General features: G+C 45.7%; 1 protein-coding gene across 1 annotated transcript in view; it reads right to left on the bottom strand.

The window, feature by feature from the left end:
* Positions 1 to 1,161: 1,161 nt before the first annotated feature.
* Rasgrp1 (RAS guanyl releasing protein 1) overlaps positions 1,162 to 24,051 on the bottom strand; it is a 58,083-nt gene continuing 35,193 nt past the window's right edge. The window contains exons 5-17 of the mRNA XM_055598791.1: positions 23,702 to 23,833; positions 21,685 to 21,838; positions 18,547 to 18,720; positions 17,517 to 17,633; positions 15,439 to 15,714; positions 13,754 to 13,834; positions 13,102 to 13,206; positions 12,047 to 12,156; positions 11,245 to 11,389; positions 10,287 to 10,323; positions 9,495 to 9,647; positions 5,972 to 6,351; positions 1,162 to 3,814 (exon numbers count right to left, since the gene is read on the bottom strand). Coding sequence (XP_055454766.1) covers positions 3,680 to 3,814; positions 5,972 to 6,351; positions 9,495 to 9,647; positions 10,287 to 10,323; positions 11,245 to 11,389; positions 12,047 to 12,156; positions 13,102 to 13,206; positions 13,754 to 13,834; positions 15,439 to 15,714; positions 17,517 to 17,633; positions 18,547 to 18,720; positions 21,685 to 21,838; positions 23,702 to 23,833 — 1,999 coding nt within the window. The 3' untranslated portion in view covers positions 1,162 to 3,679. The remainder of the gene's footprint in view (positions 3,815 to 5,971; positions 6,352 to 9,494; positions 9,648 to 10,286; positions 10,324 to 11,244; positions 11,390 to 12,046; positions 12,157 to 13,101; positions 13,207 to 13,753; positions 13,835 to 15,438; positions 15,715 to 17,516; positions 17,634 to 18,546; positions 18,721 to 21,684; positions 21,839 to 23,701; positions 23,834 to 24,051) is intronic.

Raw genomic sequence — 24,051 nt, 5'->3', positions numbered from 1 at the left:
AAGATCATCACTTGAGAAGGTTATAAATGGACTGAGGACAATACATGGAGACGGGTGGTGAATAGCATTTCACTGCTCCCTAAAAACTTGTACCTTTTTGGATATTTTCTCTTTGCTGCTTGGTTTTTTAATTTCATGGATCCCCCCCCCCCCATTTTCACGCCTTCTGTCCATCCTTTTTCCATGTCTTTGTTCAGCCTGTGGCACCTAGGAGCATGTGTGGACATCATCTTACTAAAAATTAGCAAATTAAAGTAGTAACTGAGCTTTCCTCTGGACTGAGATCAGTGCTGTCCCACCATAAGAAATGGGTGTTTATCTGTTTCTTTTTATGCTGTTGATTTAAAAGAGCTTGTTTCACTAAAGAGAAGATACACAACATCAAATTCAAAAGCATTTACCAGTTCTTATGGCAAACAGTGAGCAAAATGTCAAATAGATTTATAGCCAGGAAGTATCCTCAAGCGGCATTTGGTTTATTTACCATGTAAGGAGGACAGGGCTTGCGGCGAGACCTGCAGATTGGGAATGGGTGATTGAGAAACACTTTCACCTTTCCTTCAACGTCAGCTTGTCAGAGTGACTTCAGTATTTCATAGGAAATACTATGAATTGTGGAAAGAAAGCACACAACCCCAACCGAATGTATCACAACGTAGAATGCCTGAGGAGGCTGGCCTTCCTCCTCTGCATTGGTCCCGTCAACAAAGGTATTGGTTGGGAGAAAAAAAAAAAATTGTTGTGCCTCTTATCCCTCCAAATGACTACAGATGAATTTCTGTGAGTGGGTCTGGACACAAGACTGAGCCACCTTTTACCACCTTTATCTTTTTTCCTTACTGGTTTGCTTAGCTAGAACTGTGGAATTAAAATAAAAACCGCGGGGAGATGACAGCTTTGCCCCTGTAATCAGTGTTAAGCATTTTATAGACTTCATGTTTGGAGAGCTCATTATAAGGTGGGGAATCTCTGCACTGTTCCTCATTCTGTGAAAAGAGCAGAACATTTTAAACCAAATAATCTAGGATGTTTCCTTTTTTTCCCCCAGGAAAACTTTTTAATAGAATGGAGGAGTAGTTTTGGTTTAAATTACAGTAAATTTAAATGAAATGCCTACCTGTGCATGAATTTAAGAAACAGGAGATCTTGAAGTTACAGGGATCCAAATATCTTTTATCATATAAATATTAGACACAGAAAACTTACAATAGGTATCAAAAAATTTTACACTCTGTACATATTTTTCTCGCAGCTTTTACATTATACACCTTTAGACAGAATTTCACAAGTGGTCAGTAAAGGGGTGAGTCAGTCAACCGAGAAGATGAGAGGTGACATTGCCCTTCATCAACAGGATTGGTCCTTGTTTTAGCAGACACCCATCTGCCCAAACATTTCAAGTCAGTACGATAAGCCAAACTTTGTTCCAGATTGTATCGGTAGATCGTACCTGCGCCTACAGCTGGGCAGGAACAGAACTAACTCAGACTCCAAACGTCCCCTGTCCTGTACTATAAGAATCTATGATGAAACCACTGCCTCCTGCTGGCTTTCCTGTCCCGTCCTGCCCGCTGTCTGTCATGTCATCTAGCTATGAGAAGTGACTGAAGCCCTCTGAATTCCTATGTTACAGATTATTTACATCAAAACTCGTTGGGAGATCTTTATTGGGGATGAGGAATAAGAAAAAGACAGTGTCTTAAAAAAAAAAAATCGAGCTTAACACCCGTATGGGTGCATAGCAGAGAAAAATACCCATAGTGAAAAAATATAAATTTTGAGGTCTGTCGTTAGTCATGTGGTCCCATGTAATTGTTCCATAGAATACGTACACCTGCCAGAGGTGCACATACCAGGTGGTGGATATGCTTTGAGAATGGTCTGAGCTTGGATATAGACTAAGGATACATTTGTGTGTAAAGGGTTCATTAGAGTTTAGTGAAACATTCACCATAAGTCAGCCCTTTGTCACCAAAACTCTGCAAGCACGTATGCAAATGGACAAGGGCCTTTCATCAGAGAAACTTCTTAAGTGATCTGAATACCTCAGGGGGCAGCACTGTCCACCGTTTGCATCCCTCCAAAGAAGACGGGATGCTGTTGGCTGTAGGTTTGGAAATAGCCTGTGTAGCCCTGGCTGACCTGGAACTTACTCTGTAGACCAGGCTGGCCTCCGACTCACAGAGATCCAGCTGTCTCTGCCTCCCTTGCCCTGGGATCAAAGGCGTGTGTCACCACAGCCCAGCGAGGTTTGGAATTTATTTTGTTAAGATGATACTCTTGGAAATTGCTCACCCTGCGTATGGATTACGAGTTAGCGTGGTGGCAGACCTTCCAAGCACAGAAGCGAAGTCTCCGCCAAAGGACACAATCAGATGAAATGGTTTTTGAAAGACTAAAAGGAAGCTGACGAGAGAGTGTGTGGATCGCTTCCTAGGCAACAAGACAAAACCATTGATTTTAACCTGCAGGATAGAAGAGGACTCAGAGACTGTTACTCATGGTTTTGTATCATTTACATTGTTAACCTTTTGTCTTAGAACGAACAGAACTCTATGTGAATTTGTGTAAGTGACTAAAAGGTGTTTGGTTCACGTCTGCAAAGTTTTCTAAAGGAAAAGGTCCAAGCTCTATGCATGCCTGATACTGTATATACATATTTTACACATATGTACATGCTCTCAGCTCTTAAAGCCATCACATCTGTTAGCTTATTTCTAGATAGTAAAAGTGAAAGACAGTTTAAGCGCAGATTCAGTTCAAAGGAGGACCTTAAGATAGTTTACTTTAAAAGAAGAGAGAGAGAGAAACTAGAGCAGGAGGAATTAAACACCGTCCACAGACTATTTCTTTTAAAAAGCCACAGGTTCTCAATTCTGTAGAAAGACTATCTGGACAAACACGTTTTTGTTGTTTGGCTGATTAGCTGCATGTATGGCATGGTGATTGCTGTTTGGGGGTAGTGAGTTTTATTTTGTAGTTCTTGATGACTAAGACCTAGAGCTGTAAGCTGACCTGCAATGGGTGTCCATTTCACTTCAAAAGCTCTGGATGTAAAGCCAGGCTACATGTCTAGGAGTTCACTTCGGGGTAGATATGTGTCAATGAGCAAGGGAGGAAGGAGGCGAAGGATGGGAGGAAAGAGGCTCTTGATGAGCTCTGAGGTAGTGAGGTAGGGATAAGTTTGACAAACAATGCAGGCATGTCAAAGTCACCACTTTGAGGGCATTGTTTACCTTAGGAGCAGGCTTTGGGTAGAACAAAGGAAATCTCTCCATTTGCAGAAACCCTGGGGAAGGCAGCAAGTTGATTCTTCAGGGACTTTTTATCTAAGTATGGATCAGTAAAGCAGGCTGCCTGCGTGAGACACGATCAGGAAACTGTAGTCTTATTTTAGCACTCATTTGGTATTGGTTCCAGTAAAGAAAGAAAACGGTTTGAATATGAATGCTCAAAGCTTTACATACTTGAGCTTTTCTTTCCTTTGGGTCAACCGACTGAAAACCAATGACTCACTTAAAAAATATTTTAGGTAAACAAAACAGAACAATACGCCGACAACAGTGTCTGGCTTTCCCCTTTTAAAGACAGTTGTTCCAAAGTTGCCTCAACCTCTGCAGTCAGTTTTGAAGTGAGATCCTAGTCCACCCTCTGCGACTCTGTTCCTTGAATTTCTGGATTAAGAACAAGCACCGTGATCCATCTGTGCTAAGACATGATTGCTTTTCTCAAGCTGAAGGGATTCTATTTTCTTCTGTGCATACTTGAGTTGCATCTTCAGGGCATCATTATCTGCTTTGAGGGTATTTATTTCCTAAAGGGAAATGAGAATAAGGCATGTTAATAGAGCAGCACTGAATAGCAAATCAGTTACTGTATCAAGAGTATTGTATTTGACTGGCATCTCCTATTCACTGTGGTTACGAATTACAAACTATCTTCAAAGTAGTTATTTAGCCATGCGTATAAAATAACACATTAATTATCGTGGCCATGTGCAAATAGCAATTACTCTTTGTTATGAGATCACAGATGTGAGTGGCTAGTAGATAGAACGATCCATTCTTGGGAACTGGGCGGAGGAAGACAACCTTTGGATAGTGTATAGCACGCAGCGTGAACTGGCAGAAAGTAGTCTCTGGTCTGGTCTGCTCTGAACTATGAAAGCGGTGCTTCAAAGCTCTGTGACATGAGATGCTCTAGTTAACTTAGCCTTGGTACACAACCCCCTTTACTGATAACTAATATTGCCTTTTGGATGGAAGATTTTGTCTCACTTCCAAACCAGGAGTTAGTGTTTTGTTGGCATTTCTCTAACTATAGAGCCATTGGTTATTTTCCAGGCTTTTGGTCTTGAGGAAAGTGTCCTTAGCCAGATTGATTTACAAGGGCATCAGAAAATAGAGGTGCAAGTCTGGTTAGTTGGGAACACTCTCAGTTCTCAGAGTAGCTGGCAGAGTGTTCTCTATGAGCTTCTGTGAGATTGAGCTTTTTGCTGTGAGCCTGACACTGCTATGTGATCATAAAATACCTTCTGATAATAGGTTTGTTTAATCGTCACCCACACCCTGAAAATAGGTGTTGGGTGCATACTTAAAAATAAATAAAGACTTTGGGTCGATATGTCTTGGCTCAAAAACCATGTGTCAGCATTTTTATTTGGTTCCATACTGATTCAGAGTTAGTACATGAACTAAAATAACATGCAATCATCTGTCCTTGTTGCGTGCTATGTGAAATACTAGTTTAATTGGGTTTGTTCCTTTTGGCTAGAACTGTTGGACTAAAGATCAGTCATTGCAGGGCCCTAATGGAAAAAAAACAAAACAAAACAAAAAAAAAACAAGCAGGGCACATGATTATTTCTCTAAAATGCCCCTGGAGAATTGTGGTTCTCAGGTTTCTGTGATGCAGGTAGAAAAAAAGAGAAGCAGCTAGTAAAATATCAGGGTGTATGGGCCTGGTGGCCAGGAGCAGATTACTCTGTCACCCATTTCTCAGAGCAGTTTTCACAACTACACTGCTGCCTTTAGCGTGGTCTGATCGTTTTACTGAGGACCAACCAGGCTGCAGTCTTTAACAACCGGCATAAAGAAATGTCTGTGATTAGATCCCGGCACTTGGGAGGCAGAGGCAGGTTTGAGGCCAGCCTGGTCTACAGAGCAAGTTCCAGGACAGCCAGATCTACACAGAGAAACCCTGTCTCAAATAACCACACCAAACAAAAACAAACAAACAAACAAACAAAAAAATAAATGATTAAAAAAAAACCTCAAAATAAAAGAATTGTCTTAGCATCTAAGACCAAAGTCCTCCACTTTTCTCATGTTCCCTCTTCAAGATTGCTTTTATTGTTCTAAAAGGTAAGATTTGGTAGTTTCCCCTCAGAAGGTAACCCAAACATGGCTACCTCTTTGCTAATATGCATTTTGAAGGTATTTTGAGTAAAAGACATCTTCTCATCCAGGAAATAAATCCGTTGCTCCCCCCCCCCCCCCCTACCATGTTTGTGTTCCTCCTGATACCATGTTGTTCATGCCAGTCACCGAATCAAGACATCCTCTAGCATACTGCTCTCTGACCATCCCGGGGGCCTGACAGGGAGGAGCCTTGCTTGTAACAGTGGTGCCTGTTAAGAGCCTTGTGGGCGGCTTCACTGTATAGCATGCAGATAAGCACATTAAGCTAGATAGATGGTAGATTATGTACTCAGGCCTCCAGACATGATACAAAGCAAGATGTCCGAGGGGAAAGGGCAGGGAAACATCTTAAATTAAACATTTAAAGCTAACGTCTCCTTTCTTCCTTCACACTGCAATAGCTTAGATTACTTATATTTGGCAACTTTTTAAAAAAATTTTTTTTTAATCTGCTGACTCAATAATCAACTGGATTGTTTTCCCTACCGGATTTTACTTCAGCGGGAGAGCTAAGAGGAAGGGGGGGGGGCGGGTGGTGACTAGGAAGGCACCTGTTCCAGTTCTTGGTAGGTGCGGAGCCTGAGGTGAAGCTCCTGTTTTGGTTTTATGAGGGACTCTTTGTTCTCCCACTTGACGAAGGCCCGCTTTCGGACCAGGGCGGGGCTGGGGCATGGCGATGGGGGGCCGTGCACGTAGAGAGCGCCCTGGGCCGACTTCCTCGGGGAAGATAGCACGAAGTGGCCAGGGGGCGTCTCGCCACCAGCCCAAGGGAACGGCTCCGTCTGGGTGGTCTTGTGGGCGACAGTCCTCTTCAGCCGAACCGAAATCTTCTGCGAGGACACCCCCAGGAGCATGATGGTCCGGTCCTTGCTCTCCTCGCTGTGGTCCGCAGCCTCCCCGTTTTGGAATATGAAAGATCCTTCTTCAGGTGCTGCGGAGAGATGCATTTGTTAGTGCTCTCGGACAAGGACGAGCTCAAGAGTCTCAACATTTGTTTTAGAGAGACCTTCGTCTCGGGAGATCTACATTCCAAGCAGCTCCCGTGTTTGGACGCCCAGGGTCACACGTGAGTAGAAGCGAAAACTTATGGCTTTTTTTTTTTTTTTTTTTTTTTTAACATCAGGATTCATCCACACCAAAGAAAGGACATCTCTTTTTCACCTTTTTGAAAAAAAAAAAAATTAAAAAATATGCATGCATGTTTTGCTCCTACGTGGATGCGGTGCCCTTGAGGGTCAGAAGAGGATTTCGGATCCCCTGGAACTAGAGTTACAGATGGTTGTGAGCCACCAGGCGGATGCTGGGGACCGAACCAGGGCTCTTGCTCCGCAAGAGCAACGCATGCTCTTAACCTCTGCGCCATCTCTCCTGGCCCCAAAGCATCGTTTTCTGTGTGCATCGAAGTTACCTAGGCAGTTATCGTCCCTGTGAGTTAGAACCCCTGCCTCGAGGTAGCAAGGTTTCCTAAGCGCTTGTGGAGAGAGCAGGATAAACATCAGATGGAATGGTCTGCGAAAGCTTTCTGTGGGCTCACAGGGCTCCAGAGCTCTCATTACGGCTTGATCCAGGTATGGGGAGTGCTTGCAGAGCAGATAGGCAGTAGGAGCTCTCTGCTTGTGTGATTAGCGGGGACTAACGGTGACGAGTTGGGACTAATTCTGTGGAAGTGTATTTATTCTCCAGTGCATCGCCCTTGTCTGACGCGGCAGGGGTAAGACAAACCAGCCATCAGGTTTTCTTTTAGCCAATATCCCCTCCCAAGGCTCACGCTGGAAATACTAACCGTAAGGAGTAATTTCCAGAGAAGGTTAGAGGGACGGTGATGCGTTTGAGATGTGTCGGAAGATAAACTGGCAGTCATCCCAGATTACCTCTTGCAGGGACTCAGCGCTAATTTTGAGCTCTATGCAAAGCCATTTAGGTCTATACAGTCATTTTGGATTTTGTTTATTTCATTAAATGGAGATGAAAAATATCCTGCTTTCCAGAGCTTAGGGCAGTATTTTTCAACCTTCCTAATGCTGTGACCTTTTAATATGGTTCCTTATGTCATGGTGTCCCCCAACCATAAAACTATCTTCATTTCGACTTCATGACTATAATTTTGCTACTGCTGTGCATCATAGTGTAAATATCTGATGTGTAGGATATTTGATATGTGTTCCCTGTGAAAGGGTCATTTGACCCCCCCAAAAGGGTCATAACCCACACTTTGAGAAACACTGGCCTAGAGAATGAAGCGACTTTTATGTAAGATAGGTTTTTGTATTTTTGTTTTGTTTTGTTTTGAGCATGTTTTTATATTTTAGTGATACTTGTTTTTTTTTTAATTGCCGAATTTATCAAAGGATTCTTTTGTGTCTGTGTGTAGAGGCATGTGCCTGTGTTCATGTCTGAAGTCTAGGCGTTGGGTGTCCTCTATTACTTTCCACCTATTCTTCATTTTCTTTACCCTTCCCCCTTCATGTCACAACATCCATCCTGCACAATGCAGGACCTTCAAACTTCAGCAAGTTTGACTTAAAGTCGCTGAGTCACTCCAGAGAACCACACTTGGTTCACAGGTCCATTTCCTGCTAAGCATCTCAGTGGAATATTTCAAATCCCACAGATGGGAATAAGCAGGGTTCTGACCTGTAATGCCGACCAAAGTCAGACAACAGGTCCTTTCTCCAGACTGTTTCTGTATATGGCACACCTGAGGTTCAGAAGATGACAGGAATTCTTTCCCAAAGATGGCTCCTGGGCAGATCTCAAGTTAGTAGTTAGGTAAAAAGCCTATGAGGGTCGGGTGCCTCCCCACTAGCTAGGTTTGCCAGCTTCCCACTGGCAAGTCTGCTAGGACGCTCTTTTGATTCCATGCTGCAGACAGGAAACTGTTTCCCAGGGCTGTGGAGCATCCTGTGTCAAGGGGCTTCTTTCTCATACAATATCCACTCTGGGTCTCTACGTCTTACATTTCCCCTAGTCTGCTGCTCTTTTCCTGTTCGATCTAAAAATTATGTTTATATCCCTGTTGCTTTGAGAGGACAACTCTGGATTCAGTTCTGTCCTTCCATTTTTATGTAGTTCCAGGGATCAAATATAGGTCACCAGGCTTGCACAGCAAGCATCACCTCACCCACTGAGAAGCAGAGAAGTGTCAGGCACTTCTGTTCAGCCATCTTGAAATCCCCCCTCTCTCATTTTCCCGCCTTTAATGCACTCGCACTTTAAACCAACGAAAGGTCCCAAATAATGACCGCTCTACTATTGAAATGGAATCCCAGACATACAGAAATCCATAAAGCATATCTTGAGGATTCTATTTCTCTTGGGGTTTTGTTTATTGGATGGTTTGTTGAGACAGGATGTCTTTTTGGGTAGCTGTGGTTTTCCTGGAACTCACTCTGTAGACCAGGCTGGTCTCAAATTCACAGATCCTCCTGCCTCTGCCTCCCAAGTTCTGGGATTAAAAACATGTGCCCCACCCCAATCCCATGCACCTATTTCCTGCTGCCAACCCCAAGTGCCAGTCACATTATTATTTGAGTCTCCTGCCTCAGCTGTTAGCAATGAGTCTGGTTCTGGTCAGTTGGCATACACAGTGGTCTCCATTACACTGCAGACATTAAATTCTCAGCTGTGCCTGCCTTCTGGAAACATTCAAGAAGACCTATGTTTTCAGTTTCTACTCACAGTATGTTCTCGGGACATTTCTGAGCTGTGGAGATGCTAGTCTTTGCTGCTGAACACAGCTATCCCTTTTAAATAATATGTTTCTTTCATGCTGCATGTTCTGTATGTTATACACTCATTCATTCTATCTCTCTCCCCCTTCTCATCTTTGGTTTGAGTTTAAGGCTAGAGGAATATAGTTAACACAAGATGCCATTATGGTGTAGTTGCCCAGTAGCACTCGATGGCTTTCATGTCCAACTTCCACTCTGTTACAGCATTCAGAGTTAAAAATCATGACAAATCAGCCCTGGCATTGCAACTGGGGTCAATGAGAATCATGAAGTGATCTTCCTTACCCTCCAAACTTGACCCTTGCCCGTACATTCACAGGAAACATCCCCAGTGCCTACTCACCGTGGAGCAGATCTTTGGTTCCCAGTGGGCAAAGGTTGGACATCGGCACCAAAGAGCTGATGTTCTCTGTGGAGCCTGCTGGGCTCTTGGTTCGCCTCTTGCACTCGAACACCACCAGGTCTTTGCACTGTTTATGGCAGTTCATCCCGCAGTCTGCAGATGAGACACTGTGCTCAGAAGGCTTTCACTCACTTCTGTAGCAGCTCCCTCACAGCCAAACTCTCTCTTGTCAGCCCCGGCTGGTCTAGCCCCTAGAGCTAGGACACCTGACATTCCTAACGGATCTAGGAAAGGTCACCTCATGATTATCAATCCCTGGGTAGGCCCCAGAGCTTGTCGTCACTGTATCAGTGGGTCTCAGAATCAAGCAGCATCCCCTCATCTTGGAAAGAAGAGGTGCCCACTTGGCAAGTTAGGTCCTGAGGCAGCTGCTGCTGAAAGGAAAAACTGACCGGGGCCTTAGTAACCTTACCCAGAAGTGATCCCCTTTCCCTGAGAACCTATCCTTCCTCGCCTCTACAAGCTCCACATCCATCCATATTTCTGGAGCAACGGAGGCAAAGAGAGGGTCTTATAGAGGGAAAGAAACTAGCTGGTGGTCTTACAGACATCCCTCTCTTGGCTGGCAAAAATCTTAAGGTGCTCTTCAGAGGCTAGTTTGGATGCAAGGTTCTGAACTCAGCCAAGAAAATTTGGACTGATTGGACAACTACTCTACACAAGAATGTTATAGAGGCAAGCTCTTCAGACAAGGGAAAAAAAATGACCACATTCCCCAAAGCTGAGACTTACCTTTACAGCGATATCCTTGCTTGATTACTCCCCAGAGCTATGAGGCAAAGAACACAACATGCCACATGTTACTCATCTGTCTGGTGTGAGGCCGAGCCTTGCCAGTCACTCTTTGTCTTCATTCTACTGTCTATCGAGTGGGAAGACTGTGGTGGCTCTCTCATGGCCTTTTCCTCTGACAAGAAGCTGCTGATCAAAGAAAGCTGCTACCTATGCAAGAGCTCTGGATGACCCAGTACTCTATAGACCTGATGTGGATGAACCCAGGCCAGAAGGCTCCTTAGGACTGAGTATGTAGCCCTGGGGTAGAAACCTGGGCTTGGGGGAAACTTTAAATTGGGTTAGGACAAACAGTACTCAGGTAATAATTGAGATAAAATTAAAAAGTTATTTTCAGATGATTTCCCTCATGTGTATAATACATTCTAGTCACGCCCACCCCTCCATTTCATCCTCTTTTATTCTTCTCTCATTTCTAGCAAACCCAACTCCTCTCCATAGGTGCCCCTCCCGCTGCCGTATCTTTTCAGTTTTTGTTCTGTGACATACTGAATTTAACTAGGACTGCCTTGAGGGCGCGGGTGTGGTGAGGCCCACCGGAATAGGGGGAACTTAATTTCTGTTGAAAGGGAAAGAAAGGCACCTCCTATTTCTTAATCTCTAACATTTGAAACATCATGCAACACTTTTAATAGGTACATCCAAACCCCACATTTCTGTACCATTTATCCCCGAAGTTTAATGCACCAGGGAAGAAAAAGAGCTGGAAGAAACTAGATACAGGCTAAACCCATACAATAGAGGACTCTGTTGTCTGGGTGTTCTCTTGGGCTGGAGTGAGTGAGTATGTGAGGATTTGAGGCCATGCCTGTCTTACTCACTTAAACTGTCTCGTACACACACCCACACCTCACACCCACACCAAGTTCAGCTCGGACACACTCTGAGAAGAACTTACAAAGCCAGCACAGTTGTCACAGAAAGTGGGCTTCAGGTAGGTGGTCTCTTGGAAGTTGTGCGGAAAGCCCAGACCCAGCTTGGAATAGATGGAGCTGGCCCTCATGAAGTAGGCTGTGATCTCGTCCCTGCTGATGAGGCCTTCCCTGCAGCAGTGACAGGCAAGGAAGGGGGTGAGTCGGGGAAGGGTGGTTTCTAGCCTTGAAACTAACCATTCCTTTCGTCCTCCCCACGGCTGACCCCTGGAGTCCTCCTCATAGTAAAGGCACAGGACAGCATATAGTGAGAAAGCGAGGCAGCTGAGTGCTCTTCACTGCTGGCAAAGGGCCAAACTGGTCAGTGTGTTCAAGACATGAAAGGGAAGTGATATGAAATGTGGGTATAGGGAAGCAAAGGCCTATGCTACGGTGTCTGGCTTGAGACAGGAAGGACATGTGTAGAACCTATTTACTGGCCAGGCTTTTGGTTTTCTATAGATAACTAAGGTAAAACTTTTATGTCCATGAGAAAAGTTCAGAGAGTGTTGAACATGGTTCAACAACTATGAGTTGATCCCATGATTTGTAACACCAAAGCAAGAAGGAAGGCTGTTTGCTCCTAAGCTGGTGGCATGGGGAGTCTTCGAGCGTGAACTATTCAGAAACCACACGGATTCCACACTCTGCTGCAGTCCAGGATAAAGGAGTGAGGCCCTCACTTGTTGGTGGCTCTTCCTTCTCAAAATGCGTCAGGGAAGCATGGCAGCACACGTGTCTGCAAATTCTCCAGTGACCGCTTGCGCAATCTCACCCACCATTGCTCACCTGTCTTTGTCCATCACGCAGAAGGAAAACGGAAAGCTTGCAGCAATCTTTTCAAACTCCTCCTGAGAGATGTAGCCATCCTGGTCGAGATCATAGTTCTTGAAGACAGACTGAAAAAAAGAGTTTCTTCCATTTACTGAGAGAGAAAGAATTGTGTCTCCAGTCATATCTCCCTTTAGCCGAATGGCAAGAGGGCAGATCCACAAAAGCTGGCAGCAACCTGAGTAAGAGCAACACTGAGACAACACTCCCTAAGCTGTGGCACAGGCGCACCAGGGCACATCCCAGCCACTACAGGGTGCCCAGGTCCTCTCGCCCTGTGACTGCCAACTGTGCCACCCACTGGCTGCTGCACACTGCTGCTGCAGTGTGTAGAGGTGAGTTCTCCCTGCACTCTGCCTCCCCTACAGGGCTCTGTTCCCCTTCCTGGAAAGCTCACAGCCTACCCTAATTGGAAATGTCCTCTTCCTCGAGTCTTGTGACTCTGCACGTGGGAATCGAGCATAAAGACTACAAGGAGTTAGCAGAACCAAGCAGTGCAAGTTTCCCATCCTTTTAGCATTATTGTATGCTAACATTTGCCCCATGTCAACTAATAACTTTTTCTAAAAGATTTACTTATTTTATGTGTAGGTACTCTATTTGCAGGTACACCTGCAGGCCAGAAGAGGGCATCAGATCACATTATAGTTGGTTATGAGCCACCATGTGGTTGCCAGAAGTTGAACTCAGGACCTCTGGAAGAGCAGACAGTGCTCTTAACCAGAGTCATCTCTACAGCCCCATCAGCTACTAATAACTTTTAAACATATGCTCCCCTTGCAAGGGCCTTTAAGCAAGGCGAATCCACCCTACTGGAGACCAGTGTATCATTATTTCCTCTGAAACATTCTATAGCCACAACGTGTAGAATGAAACAGCTCTGTGCTCCCAGGGGAATGGATCCCAGAATTCTCACCTTTGTGTCTCTACCACCCTGGCCATCAACACCCCCACCCCCCAAAAAGCATAAAATCATCCACAGCATGATCTTGCTTGCTGAAACAGGTACTTACATCCACCATCCTCTGGACGTGTTTGCTGATGGTCTTTGGGTCAGGTTTGGGAGACACTCCAGAGGCCCAGTCTACTACAACTGGTGGCTTCGAAGGTGTTAGCGGCTAAAATGGAATAGGGACACTCTTGTGACTAATCAGAGTAACATTGCTCCTTCCTTTTCTGATACCTGACTGTGTGCTGCAGTAGTAGAAGAAAGCACACATACTTAAAATCTTGTACGATTTAGCCTGGCTGATATGGGTTTCTAAAGTGTTCCTACATGAACCTCAGCTGCAGTAGTCATTACCCAGTCTTAGAAAAGAGATATGGGGACACTTTATTGGGAGGCAGACAGCCCTGTGCCTCACACAACTGCCTTCTTTCACTTATAAGTAACTGGCAGATTCTACCACTCAGACCCTCTTTAGGCATTCGGTCTTTTATTGTTCCTACAGCAGTTCCTTCCTCTAAATCATAAGCTGTTTGTGAATAAGAACTACATCCTAACATGTCACAAATTTTGGGAAGTCTTCTCCATGCTTTTCACAAAGCCAAGCACACAGCAGAAACAATACGCTTAGCAAGCAACTGAAGGCCAGCCGAGGAGAAGGAATTTGATGAGCTTTTAAAGCCCCACCACACCGGAGAGTCTTAGGATAGGAAACTCACTGGGGCTTTGTGGTTCCTTGGTTCACGGGCATAGGAAAGCTCATAGATTTCATCTTCTGTGTAGTATAGATCCAGGGACAACTGCAGGTTGAAGCAGAACACAGTTAATTGCTGGGACAGGACACTCTGCCTTTCCCAGAACTGAGGTTTCTTTCTTGGTTCATTTTTTTTCCAGTGGTTCATCTTCTTGGTGCTTAGCAGGGTTCTCATTTGTTTGTTTTTAGGTTTATCTATTTTATTTTATGTGTGAGTGTTCTGTCTGCATGTGTGTTTGTGTACCATATACAATATACATGCATGGTGCCTGCAGAGGTCAAAAGAGGGCATCAGATTCCTCAGACCTGGCAGCACTAATGTTTGTGAATCACCATGTGGATGAAGGGAATTGAACCCCAGGCCTCTGTAAGAGCAACAAGGGTCCTTAAACAGAAGCCACCTCTCCAGACCCGACAAGGAGTTTGTTTCTAAAACCCACTAAGTGGGGAAATGTCTTAGCAAGTAAGATCACCAGCTGTGGGAACCTGGAGACCTGAGGTCAATTCCTGGAACCCACAGAAAGCTGGAAGAAGAGAAATGATGCCACAAAGTAGTCTTCTAATATCCATACCTGCACGTGTGCGCGCGCGCGCGCACACACACACACACACACACACACACACACACACACACACACACACAAATAAATAAAAATAAAATAATAAAAATTAAAAATTAAGATTCATAAATTTTGCCTGGTATAAGACCTACTATTTCAATTGGGAAAACATTAATTCTTTTTTGTTGGAATATTCTTAAATATTGACAAAGCTCCGAGATGGTCTCTTAAAATTGATATTTACTGTCTGTGCTTTTGTATAAAGTTGATGCTGGTGTTTGAGGCCAGAGACTTGCCAAAGTCACTTGATAAAAGAAAAAAGGGACAGAAATCCAGAACTGAACCCAAGCTGTGACTGAAACCCGTGGCTCCATCAGAATCCTCTTTGAGGTTGGGAGAGACCATGGTCATCTTTCCTTCCGCTCTGCACAGAGAAGCAGGTTTTGACTTCAGAACAGGAGGAGAGGTTTGAATCACCCTACAGACTGGCCACCCAGAGTTCACAGAGGAGGGCGCAGACGTGGAGAGCACAGGCTCACATCCATGCAGCTGGCACAGGGGGGCATCCCAGCTTTGGAAAGGAGCGTAGCTGATCTCACTGCAGACCCGATCTCCACTCCCCACACCTGCACTTGGGCTGTTGTGGCACATGAGGCTAAGCTGAAAGTGGCAGGACCCAAAGAGCAACTCATTTTCTCCCTGTTTTGTTTGGCTGGTTTTTACCCCTTCCTTATGAGAGTACCCTGTCTCTACTTAGAGCCACGGCTTGCATCTGATTTTCTATCAGCACCACCCTGAGAGCTTAGGGACAGCTTTTTCAGGGATAGGAACACACCAGTAGAAGTCTGCAAGGCACATTGCTTACAAGAAAGCCTCCTGGGTCCCCTTCCCCAGCCAGAGTCTAAGTTGAGGTGCTATTACTTAATAATGTCAGCTGCTCTGGGAAGCTGATCTTTCCGCCTCTGTATCCCAGCAATAAAGGGAGATGATAGTTCTGCTCTGTAGCTAGTATATGAGAAGAGAGCTAGGATCCCTCACTCCCCTGGTTCATAGCTAGCACGTGATGGTTACTCTCCTATAGAAATCTCACCGTCAGCAGGTGCACCAAGTCCTTGTTGGCCTCCAGTGGTGGGGCCACCTCCTGCAGCTGGACCAGTTCATTGATATGATTGTAAAGAGCCAGGAGCTTTTGGACGTTCACCTTCCCGTCCTCCAGGTAGTCGGGCATGGCTTCGTACAGGGAAATGAGGTCCTTGAGGTGCACCCCCAGGATGGGGATTTTGAAGTGGGTGCACTCCCCATAGGCTCGCCTGTAGTTGTCATAGTTTCTGCAGGATGACAGTAGTTCAGTCATCTCCCCCAGAACCTACAAAGCAGAACAGACCGGTCATCACAGGTACAGGCGGGGCCTAGCATGCTTCCCAAGGCAGCCGCCTTGCTTACCGTCATGCCAACCATGATTTTACCCCACCCTTAGTTTGTTGGACAGTGGGATGATGCATCTGATTTGTAGCTGCAGCAACTGCCAAATGAAAACTCCAGCTACATCAGACATCAAGAGTATAGTTGTCCCTTGATATCACTACAGAGTTTAATTTAAAATAGGGTTTTAGCAGTTTATATTAAACTGATTTACTTTTTAGAAGTAATATGAGAACTTGACAGAATAATTAAAGATGTATACAGTAGATAATAAGTGTCTTCCTAAACCATGGGTTGCCTTCCCTGGTGTCCTTGAAAGCTCTCAGAAGCATTGAATTGGGTAACTAAGGCCTGGCTCATGAGGTCAGCAGGCGGTACCTTTGCTGCTGGCCTGGGAAGGGACGTGTTTTATTTGGGGAGCTACAGCAGTGTAGTACAGGTTGCTAGTCTGTGGCTCAGGGTTCGCAAAATGGGTCTATGTCTAAAGGGAGCAGCCAGATACACTCTTTTCAAATCCACCGGGTTCCTGCCAGTTACCGAGCCCCACTTCCCAAGTGTGATGATGCCCAGCTTTTCAGAACTGAAGATGTGGAGCGACCCTGCCAATCATGTTTTCACATGAAATAACCGTATTAGACACTACGGCAAATTCTGTTAATAAAACCGTGTCTAACAAGAACCATCTCTATATGGCGAGGAAGCAGAGACGTAGACTGTGCCCACTCAGTCACTCTGAGACAGCAGGAGTCCCTCCTCACTCCTTTGTCAAGTACTGGTGGTGAGTGTGAGCGACATGAACGCACAAGGTGAGCTGAATGGCGGGGCAGAGGGCATATTAAATTTTGCCACTGTTTCTGTGGCTTCTGATACGTAAGAGATCTCTTCAGTGTGGTCTCAGCAGAGCTGTTAGGGAATGAAAAGGAAACTAAAGATGGCCTCATTTACCCAGCCATAGGGAAGAGGCTTCTTACGGGTCCAGCATGGTGATGGAAAGGATAGCTAAAAGGGATTCCTTGAAAGGTTGAATACATGGGATGAATGGATAGGGACACACGACCTTCTTCCAGTTTAAGCTGTTTGTGGTCTGTAGATAGTAAAGTCCTCTGACATGGTATGACAGTGCTCCAACAGCCGTCGTTAGCTAGCCCATGCCAGGCCTAGCTCACGACATCATGGCAGGTGGTACTTAACACAGCCCTCTGCCCTGGGAGGTTAAAGCATCTCCCGTCACATCTAACTAATGATGGAGGACAGTGCACGAGATACTGTCGCCATCCTGAGTAAAACATGGTAGAAAAGTGCAGCAGACGGCTAGGGACGTAGCTCGGTGGCCAGGCTCATCCCAGCAACACTGTGTCTAAAGAGTGCATGTCCGACTCTGAAATTCAAGTGTCCAGAAAGTCTGCCAGCATTCCGGTAAGCTACTGTTCCAGGCTATCACTGTGGTAAATGCGCTTGACACACGCTGTGAGCAGCTGAACTTCTACTTGTTTTAGGAGAACATTCTAAGGTGAGGAGACCTGGGCAAGGACATCATGACAAGGATGGTGACTGAACATCTGACACCTTGTAGACCCAAGGAAGGAGCACAGTGACCCTGAGGCCAGGTGGACTCTCACGCATAATCTCAGGTCTGTGACTCACCCATCCTGATTTCCTCAGGGTTTGCCTCCCTGCCCTTCTCCTCCAACCTTTTTGACAAGGGATGTGCAGTCCTAAGGGTCCCAGAGAGGACAGCTCACTGACCTTATTGATCTCATGTGGGACATGTGAACTTGTCTCCTTGAGCCTGGAGATGGAGCTGTGACACAGTCCCCCTATCACTGCCATCAGCGTGTTGAAGTTCTGTAGCTGGTGGAGCTTCTGTGACACAGACGACAAAGACAAATGACAGCAGCGTCACTGTACGTGCCGTTACACGGTGCTTGGAAACTGACATCTCTATGCTGCATGTTTTCCTTATAGTAAGACGAACAGCCAGCGGCTGCAGTTTCCTCTCAATTCTTATTGACCTCCAGACCAGATACCAGATCAGCACGGAGGTCACATGTTCCTCTTTGCTGAGTATGATCTGTGGACTACCTACCGTCTAAATTGTTGGCTTCCAAGAGTCATTGAGTACGCGCTTAACAAAGACTTCTGGATCCAATCCCGTGAATTCTGGTTCCCTAGACTAGACTAGGCTTAGAGAGTATGTCTGATCTGTCTTTAATGGCTATCAGAGCAGATGGACCATTTATAAACTTAGAGAAACACTGGTGTAGACTACCAAGGGTTAAAAAATATAATAAGCACAATCTTCTTGCCTTTACGTTATTGCCAAGCTTATTATTGAGACATTTTCCCCCTGTGCATGCTTGTGGCAGGAGGGATAACAGCCAGGGAAGAGACATTCAAATCGCTGTCCCTCAAGCATTGAATATTCAATCCAGCAGAGCCTCAGCCCAAGGACCTAAGAAACTCAGGCTGGTCCAGCATCAGTGAAATTGAGAATCGCCAGTCTGTTTGCCATGCTGCTAGTTAGGCGAAAATCAAGCGACTCCAGACAAGCCTTAGGGAGCTGAGTCCTGATTGTGAGAAGGCCCATGTGGCCTTCCTTCCGCCTTGCTGCTGGGTGAGAGAGCAGAAGAGTTACACATCTAGACCAGGAAACGGCAGAAGGAGCACAAACCCCACTGTGGGTTAGAAGGGACAGGACTCAGACCAGGCTCTGGGTGAAAGTGCTAAAGCCGGTTACCTCCTGGCCTAGGATGAATGTCTCAATCCCTCCACTCACCTGGGCCACATGGATGAACTTGATGAAGACCTCTGCCCGGAGCTGTGGGGTGGGACGGCTGAGAACCATCAGTTGTACCCACTGGGAGATGCCGTTGCACAGGGCAATGGAGCGCTCCATAGTGGGGTTCTCCTTCACGCAGCTATTTACAAGGTAATTTTGATAATCAGAGAACTGGAGGGAAAAAAGACAACCATCAGGATGGAGTACTGGTATGCCTGGAGTTCTGAGGAGGCACATCAGCTCAGCTCAGTGGTGGCTGGGAACTGGTATGGGCAAACAAGCCTGTGGCTGCCTCCCTGGTATCTTTGCTACCAGGCCAAAAGAGCATGATGGGGTGTGGGGGAGTCTCATAAGGGCCTCTCCACATCAAGTCCATTAGGCATACAAAGATGAGTACACATCAGTTAACCCAAATAGCATGCTTGAGTAGATCTAGTGTTCTTTCTCTTCCGAATAGAGCACACCATAGTAGAAAATGTTTATTGGTTCCAGCTCTGAATCCTCTCTTTTCAAGAAGACAATTCTCCTGGAAACTTTCTCTCTCTACCTGCTGTCTGAAAATCTGTGATCAAAAATCCTCCCTATTTAGGGCACAAGCGTCAAGATAATGCATGGTATGGATGTCCTTCCATCCTTCGTGGAGATACACACATGTGAGGTAGTCCTAATAGGAAAGTTACCATGCTAACACTAGCCTGTCTGAACCACCTCGTAGTCAGAAACTTGAGCAGAAGCCAGGCGAGAAGGGCACCTGAAATGCAGCTAACTAAGCACCAAGCAGCTAAGTTTTCCTAACTGTGGATGACAATGGGACTGCAGGTGTGAAGCAGAAATATCCTGGATGGCCTGGTCTAAGGGATGGTTATAGCCGCCATGTCCCTGCGAATAGGAACCTCTCAGCTTCAACGGTAAAGGAGAAGCTACTCTCAGGGAAACTCTTATGGGAGGCTCCGGTGCTGGGCTGAACTCTGCATTTTGAAAGCCAAGGTGAAACAGCTCGGAGGTGGTGAGTGAAGCATCAGGACTGATCTAAGTGCCAGTGCATGCTTTGTCACTCTGTCTTTCTACTGTTCAAGAGATGGTGGGAATTCCCAACCAGAGGAAGACTAGACACTCAACTAGCCTAGGTCGACACCTGCTAGACTTCAAGTGGGGTGGAAAAGAAACTTCAGTTTTGTTAAGGGTGCACACACACACACACACACACACAGAGAGAGAGAGAGAGAGAGAGAGAGAGAGAGAGAGAGAGAGAGAAAGAGAGAATGAATGAGCGAATGTGTAGATAAAACGTGTTAGTAAAACATACCCATTAACCAATCTCCACCCCGGGGCGTTCTTAGAAGAACTGTGAGACTGCCACGGGAAGCACAGGTCTTCCCTGTCCTAAGAGGAAGCTGTCGCCCTCTTTCAGTGGACGCATACATTCCAGTCCTTCTCACCAGGAATGTGCACAATCTATCTGCCTCGCTTTCCTTTTTAAGGGGAGAAGTATCCGTATCATATAATTCTCCCATAAAGTGTTAAGGAAACACAGTAGAGATACATTTCCCTACAGCTTCATGTTGGAGGGAAAATTACTTGAGAAAACTGTTTAGGAAGAGAGCAAAAGCAAAGAAGAGCCCACTGAAATAGCCTTCTGTGAAGGGGCCATGTCACTCAAAAGATAGGAGCCTTTATTTGTAAACAGAACACTGTCCGACCTAGAGGTGCTGGCTCTGATTCATTGTCCTGTACTGACGTCACTTCTGCTTTTGCCAAGCACTGGCATCACACAGGCCCGGGACTGCTCTGTTGGCTTCTCCAGCACAGCTCTGATTTCCAGTGGAATAATGGTTTTTTTTTTTTCCAGAGGCTTTCAACTCTGTCTAGTCTTGGGACAGGGGAGGTGGGTTAAATGGAAAATCCCCAGCTGGAGCCTCACAGTGGGGGCCTAGCACGCTGTCCAAGGGATGCCCATGAGGAAACTGGGTAGTTAGCACAGAGAGTGTTCGGAACCAGCTCCACGTGGAAGCTCCTGGACTCCCGGTTGGGTGATGACAGAATATCAGTGTTCAGGGAGAAGGTATGACATAATCACTGTGATTGGGTTTGCTCTTCTCAACCACACAGAGCTAGGCTCAATAAGTTGGTGCTGAGTGACTGGGACAGCCATCCAAATCTGTTAAGGCGTGCAGACTTTGTTAGTCAGCTCTCTGGCTCTCCATCCTACAGCTGGGAAATACAGGTCGTTCTAAGGCAGGCAGTACAGTACTGTTTGGTGTCAGAGCAAAACTGAAGATGGTTCCTGCGTGTGGGAGGGGAGCCTGAGTGGAATAAATGTATCATGTTTCCAGAAATCACATTGGCCAATGGCAACGTGTTGCATCTAACATGGCAGCAATTTCTCTTGGGTGGGTGACAAGTCCTCTTGTATGGAATAATGCTCTCAGGTACCCTGTAGAATTAGCTGTGAGGACTATAGTGGGGACAGGATGTGCTGTGAACTCTTCCTTTTGCTGATGGTTAATTTGACTATCTTTCCCTTCATCTCTCTTTCTCTTTGCCCTGCTTGGTTGGCCTCTTGGCTATATCAACGACGTGAATTAGCACAGTTTGCTTCTAGAAGGATGGTATTGCTGGCCAGGTTGTCACTCTTTCAGGGATTTAGGTATGTTTAGGAATAGATTGGTCACCTCTATTTTAATTTTAGGACCTTTTAGAGCCATTCAAAGCCTAGCCTGGAATTCCAACTCTTAGGGTGCCTATGCCCTTTTTATCTTTTATCTGTTTTTATTTTTGGGAAAGATTATAAAACAGTTTTCTAATAGTCTAGTGATTATTGGAGGGGGGTGAAGGGCATGTGTGCCCTCATACAAGCATGCATGCAGGATATCATGTGTACCCCAGTGCCACAGCTCTAGATGCTGAGTGATTGCTGAAGTGGTAGGTGGACACAGAGGGTGTGGCATGGGGAAGCAGAGCATGGGCAGCCAAAGGAATTCCGGGCCTCCAGATCTCCCGATGCCTGCTAGGGAAGTCTCCCGGCACTATGGCAAGGAGAGGGTTATGCTGGGTCAGGCGGGAAACTGGCTACTGACTCTGCTCATGTTCATACATTTCCCTGGGTAGCTTTCCCCTTGTCCCTCAGCTACGTACAGATATCCTTCGGAAGGACTTGAATTCAAGGTAGGTGAGGTGCTCAGACAGTTCTTCAGGCTCCAGATGGTCAAACAGCAGGGAGACTTTCCGCTTCTTGCTGGTATTTGATTTTATTCGTTGAGTCAGTTTCCTGGACCAGTCTCGAGAATTACTTTGGTTTGTAAACGAGAAAGGGAGAAGACAAGAAGCATAAATCACAGCTGCTTTTCAAGAGTAAGCCCATTGGTGTTACCCACAGAATTCCCAGAGCACAATTAGCTAGCTCCACTTGGCAAAAGTGATGCATTAACTGAGTTTCTCCCAGTCAATTTTTTTTTCTGTGATAAAAATTAAAAAAAAAAAGAACCTTCTGGATGCAGCAAGAGAGACAAGAGGGCAGTGGGAAGGGGGCACTTTTAGCGGATGGTCCTGGTTCTTCCTCTGACCTTAATATGTCTACTCTTCCCAAGTGTCTGTGTGTTCCTCTCTTCCTGTTAGGGTCATGGATTGTTGGTGGAAATCATAAGAGGGGGCTAATTTTCAGGCCAGGAGAGCTCAGAGAAAAATAGAGAGAGGACACCATGTCTCAAGGAACCACTGATCAGCACATGTGGTCACAATGGGCAAAACCAAGTAATTTTCCTCCAAAGTCCCAGTTACAAAAATGACCATATGAACCCTGACCGTAGAATGACCCAGTTATTCCTCAATGTCCTCTCAGCCCACCCTAGAGTCTCCCAGAGTTTCAGTTTCACACTATGCAAAGAAAAGCAGACAGTGTTGAAAGGCAGCAGGATGCACATTTGGGTTTCTAAAGTGGCATTTCTGAGAGCCTTGACTCTTGACACAAGGATTCCTTAATTTTAAATTTGGGAAAGGCTACAGATTCTGCAGGCTTCCCTCCACCCCCCCCCCCCCCCGCCCGCCAAAGAAAAACCCTTAAATATATCAAGTCAAGAAATATCCTGAATTAACAATTCTTAATAATGAGCAGTGAAAAACATTGGGGGAGGAAATTCAGGTAGAAAATGTTAGGACAGAAGTAAAGATTTCAAGTGGCCCTGGGCTCTAGGGTTTTCATCTTTAAAACGAAAATGTTGTTAGCTTGGGAAACAAACAAACAAAACAAAACAAACAAACAAACAAAACCCTCTTTTATCTATCAAGTTGTGTAATTCTAAGAGGAGAAGTACAGAGGACCAAACAGATGAACAGATTTATTTGGGATTGTGGGATGTGACTTTGAAGTCATCTTTTTGTGTGTGGGTATTACAGGCAGGGCTTAGAGCGCAGATGAGAGCCACTGGACCAGAGCTGTGTCAGAATAGATGGCAGTGATGGACAAGCAGAAGGATAGAGGCCAGTCACAGACCCCCAGCTTTGTAGTCACAGACCCCAGGCCAGTCAGGCAAAAACAGGGTTTTGGGTGAATTGATCTCTCCCATATGCTGCAGTTCTAGAACTCTGTATTTTGGGAATTTGCATTATTGCAAAACAAATAACCACACGTAAAAACCCCACCATGTAATATGTGTGCCCTCCTTCCCCAAATTAAGAAGGGCTCGTTTTCCAGAGTGAGCCAACTGTGTGAATAAGGAACTCAAAGAATGATGTGAAATATGCCTGAGTTCCGTCTCAGCTCTGGGAGGCTAATGGTCTTTCACAGATATCCTATGTATGTTCTAAATCTCCGCTTGGGACATTTCGCAATAGTTACTAGCTCATGTAAACTCAAGGGTGCCTGTTGCACCAACTCCTAAAGAGGCCCTGGTTCAGACATTGGGCTTTTGGTTTCTTATGGGTTGGATACCTTCTAGTAAGGGCTGGCTACCCTCTGCTTTTTGTTCCTGCCTGATACCGCGTCCTCACTGGGGGGGCCTCTGTGCTTTTCTAGTCAATGTCAAGTCATCTTTGGTGGGGCTCTCGCAACCTGTCTGAGCTTCCTGGACATGGAGGGGGTGAGAGACCCAGCATCACAGCTCGGGTTCCTGGAGGCAGGTGGTTTCAGAGGACCCACCAGAACCCTGACACTCACATTTGCGATGTGTCGATGAGGCGGCAATGTGACTCCTCACCATTGGCTTTCACCAGGTCCTGAAACTCTTCCATGGTGCTGGTCAGGCTGGCATCCATTTTGAACATGATCCAGAATTCTGTTATCCAATACCTACAAGGAGGGAGTTAGAAAGAACACTGAGCCCCAGGCTTCACAGTTAGGCAGATTCCCAGAGGAATTTGAGACTACAGAAAGCATTCAGAAGACAAAGTGAGATTTACCCTGCAGTAAAAGATCTGGGGGTGGAGGGTTCCAGGGAGGGAAGAAAACATTTATCGGGCTTCAGGGTCTCCACACACAAAATACTTTGATAGGACAAGGCATATCAT

This window comes from Psammomys obesus, unplaced genomic scaffold (assembly GCF_907164565.1).
Source record: "Psammomys obesus unplaced genomic scaffold, mPsaObe1.curated_primary_1811, whole genome shotgun sequence".
NCBI classification, from domain to species: Eukaryota; Metazoa; Chordata; class Mammalia; order Rodentia; family Muridae; genus Psammomys; species Psammomys obesus.
This window is presented reverse-complemented; position numbering and strand designations above follow the sequence as displayed.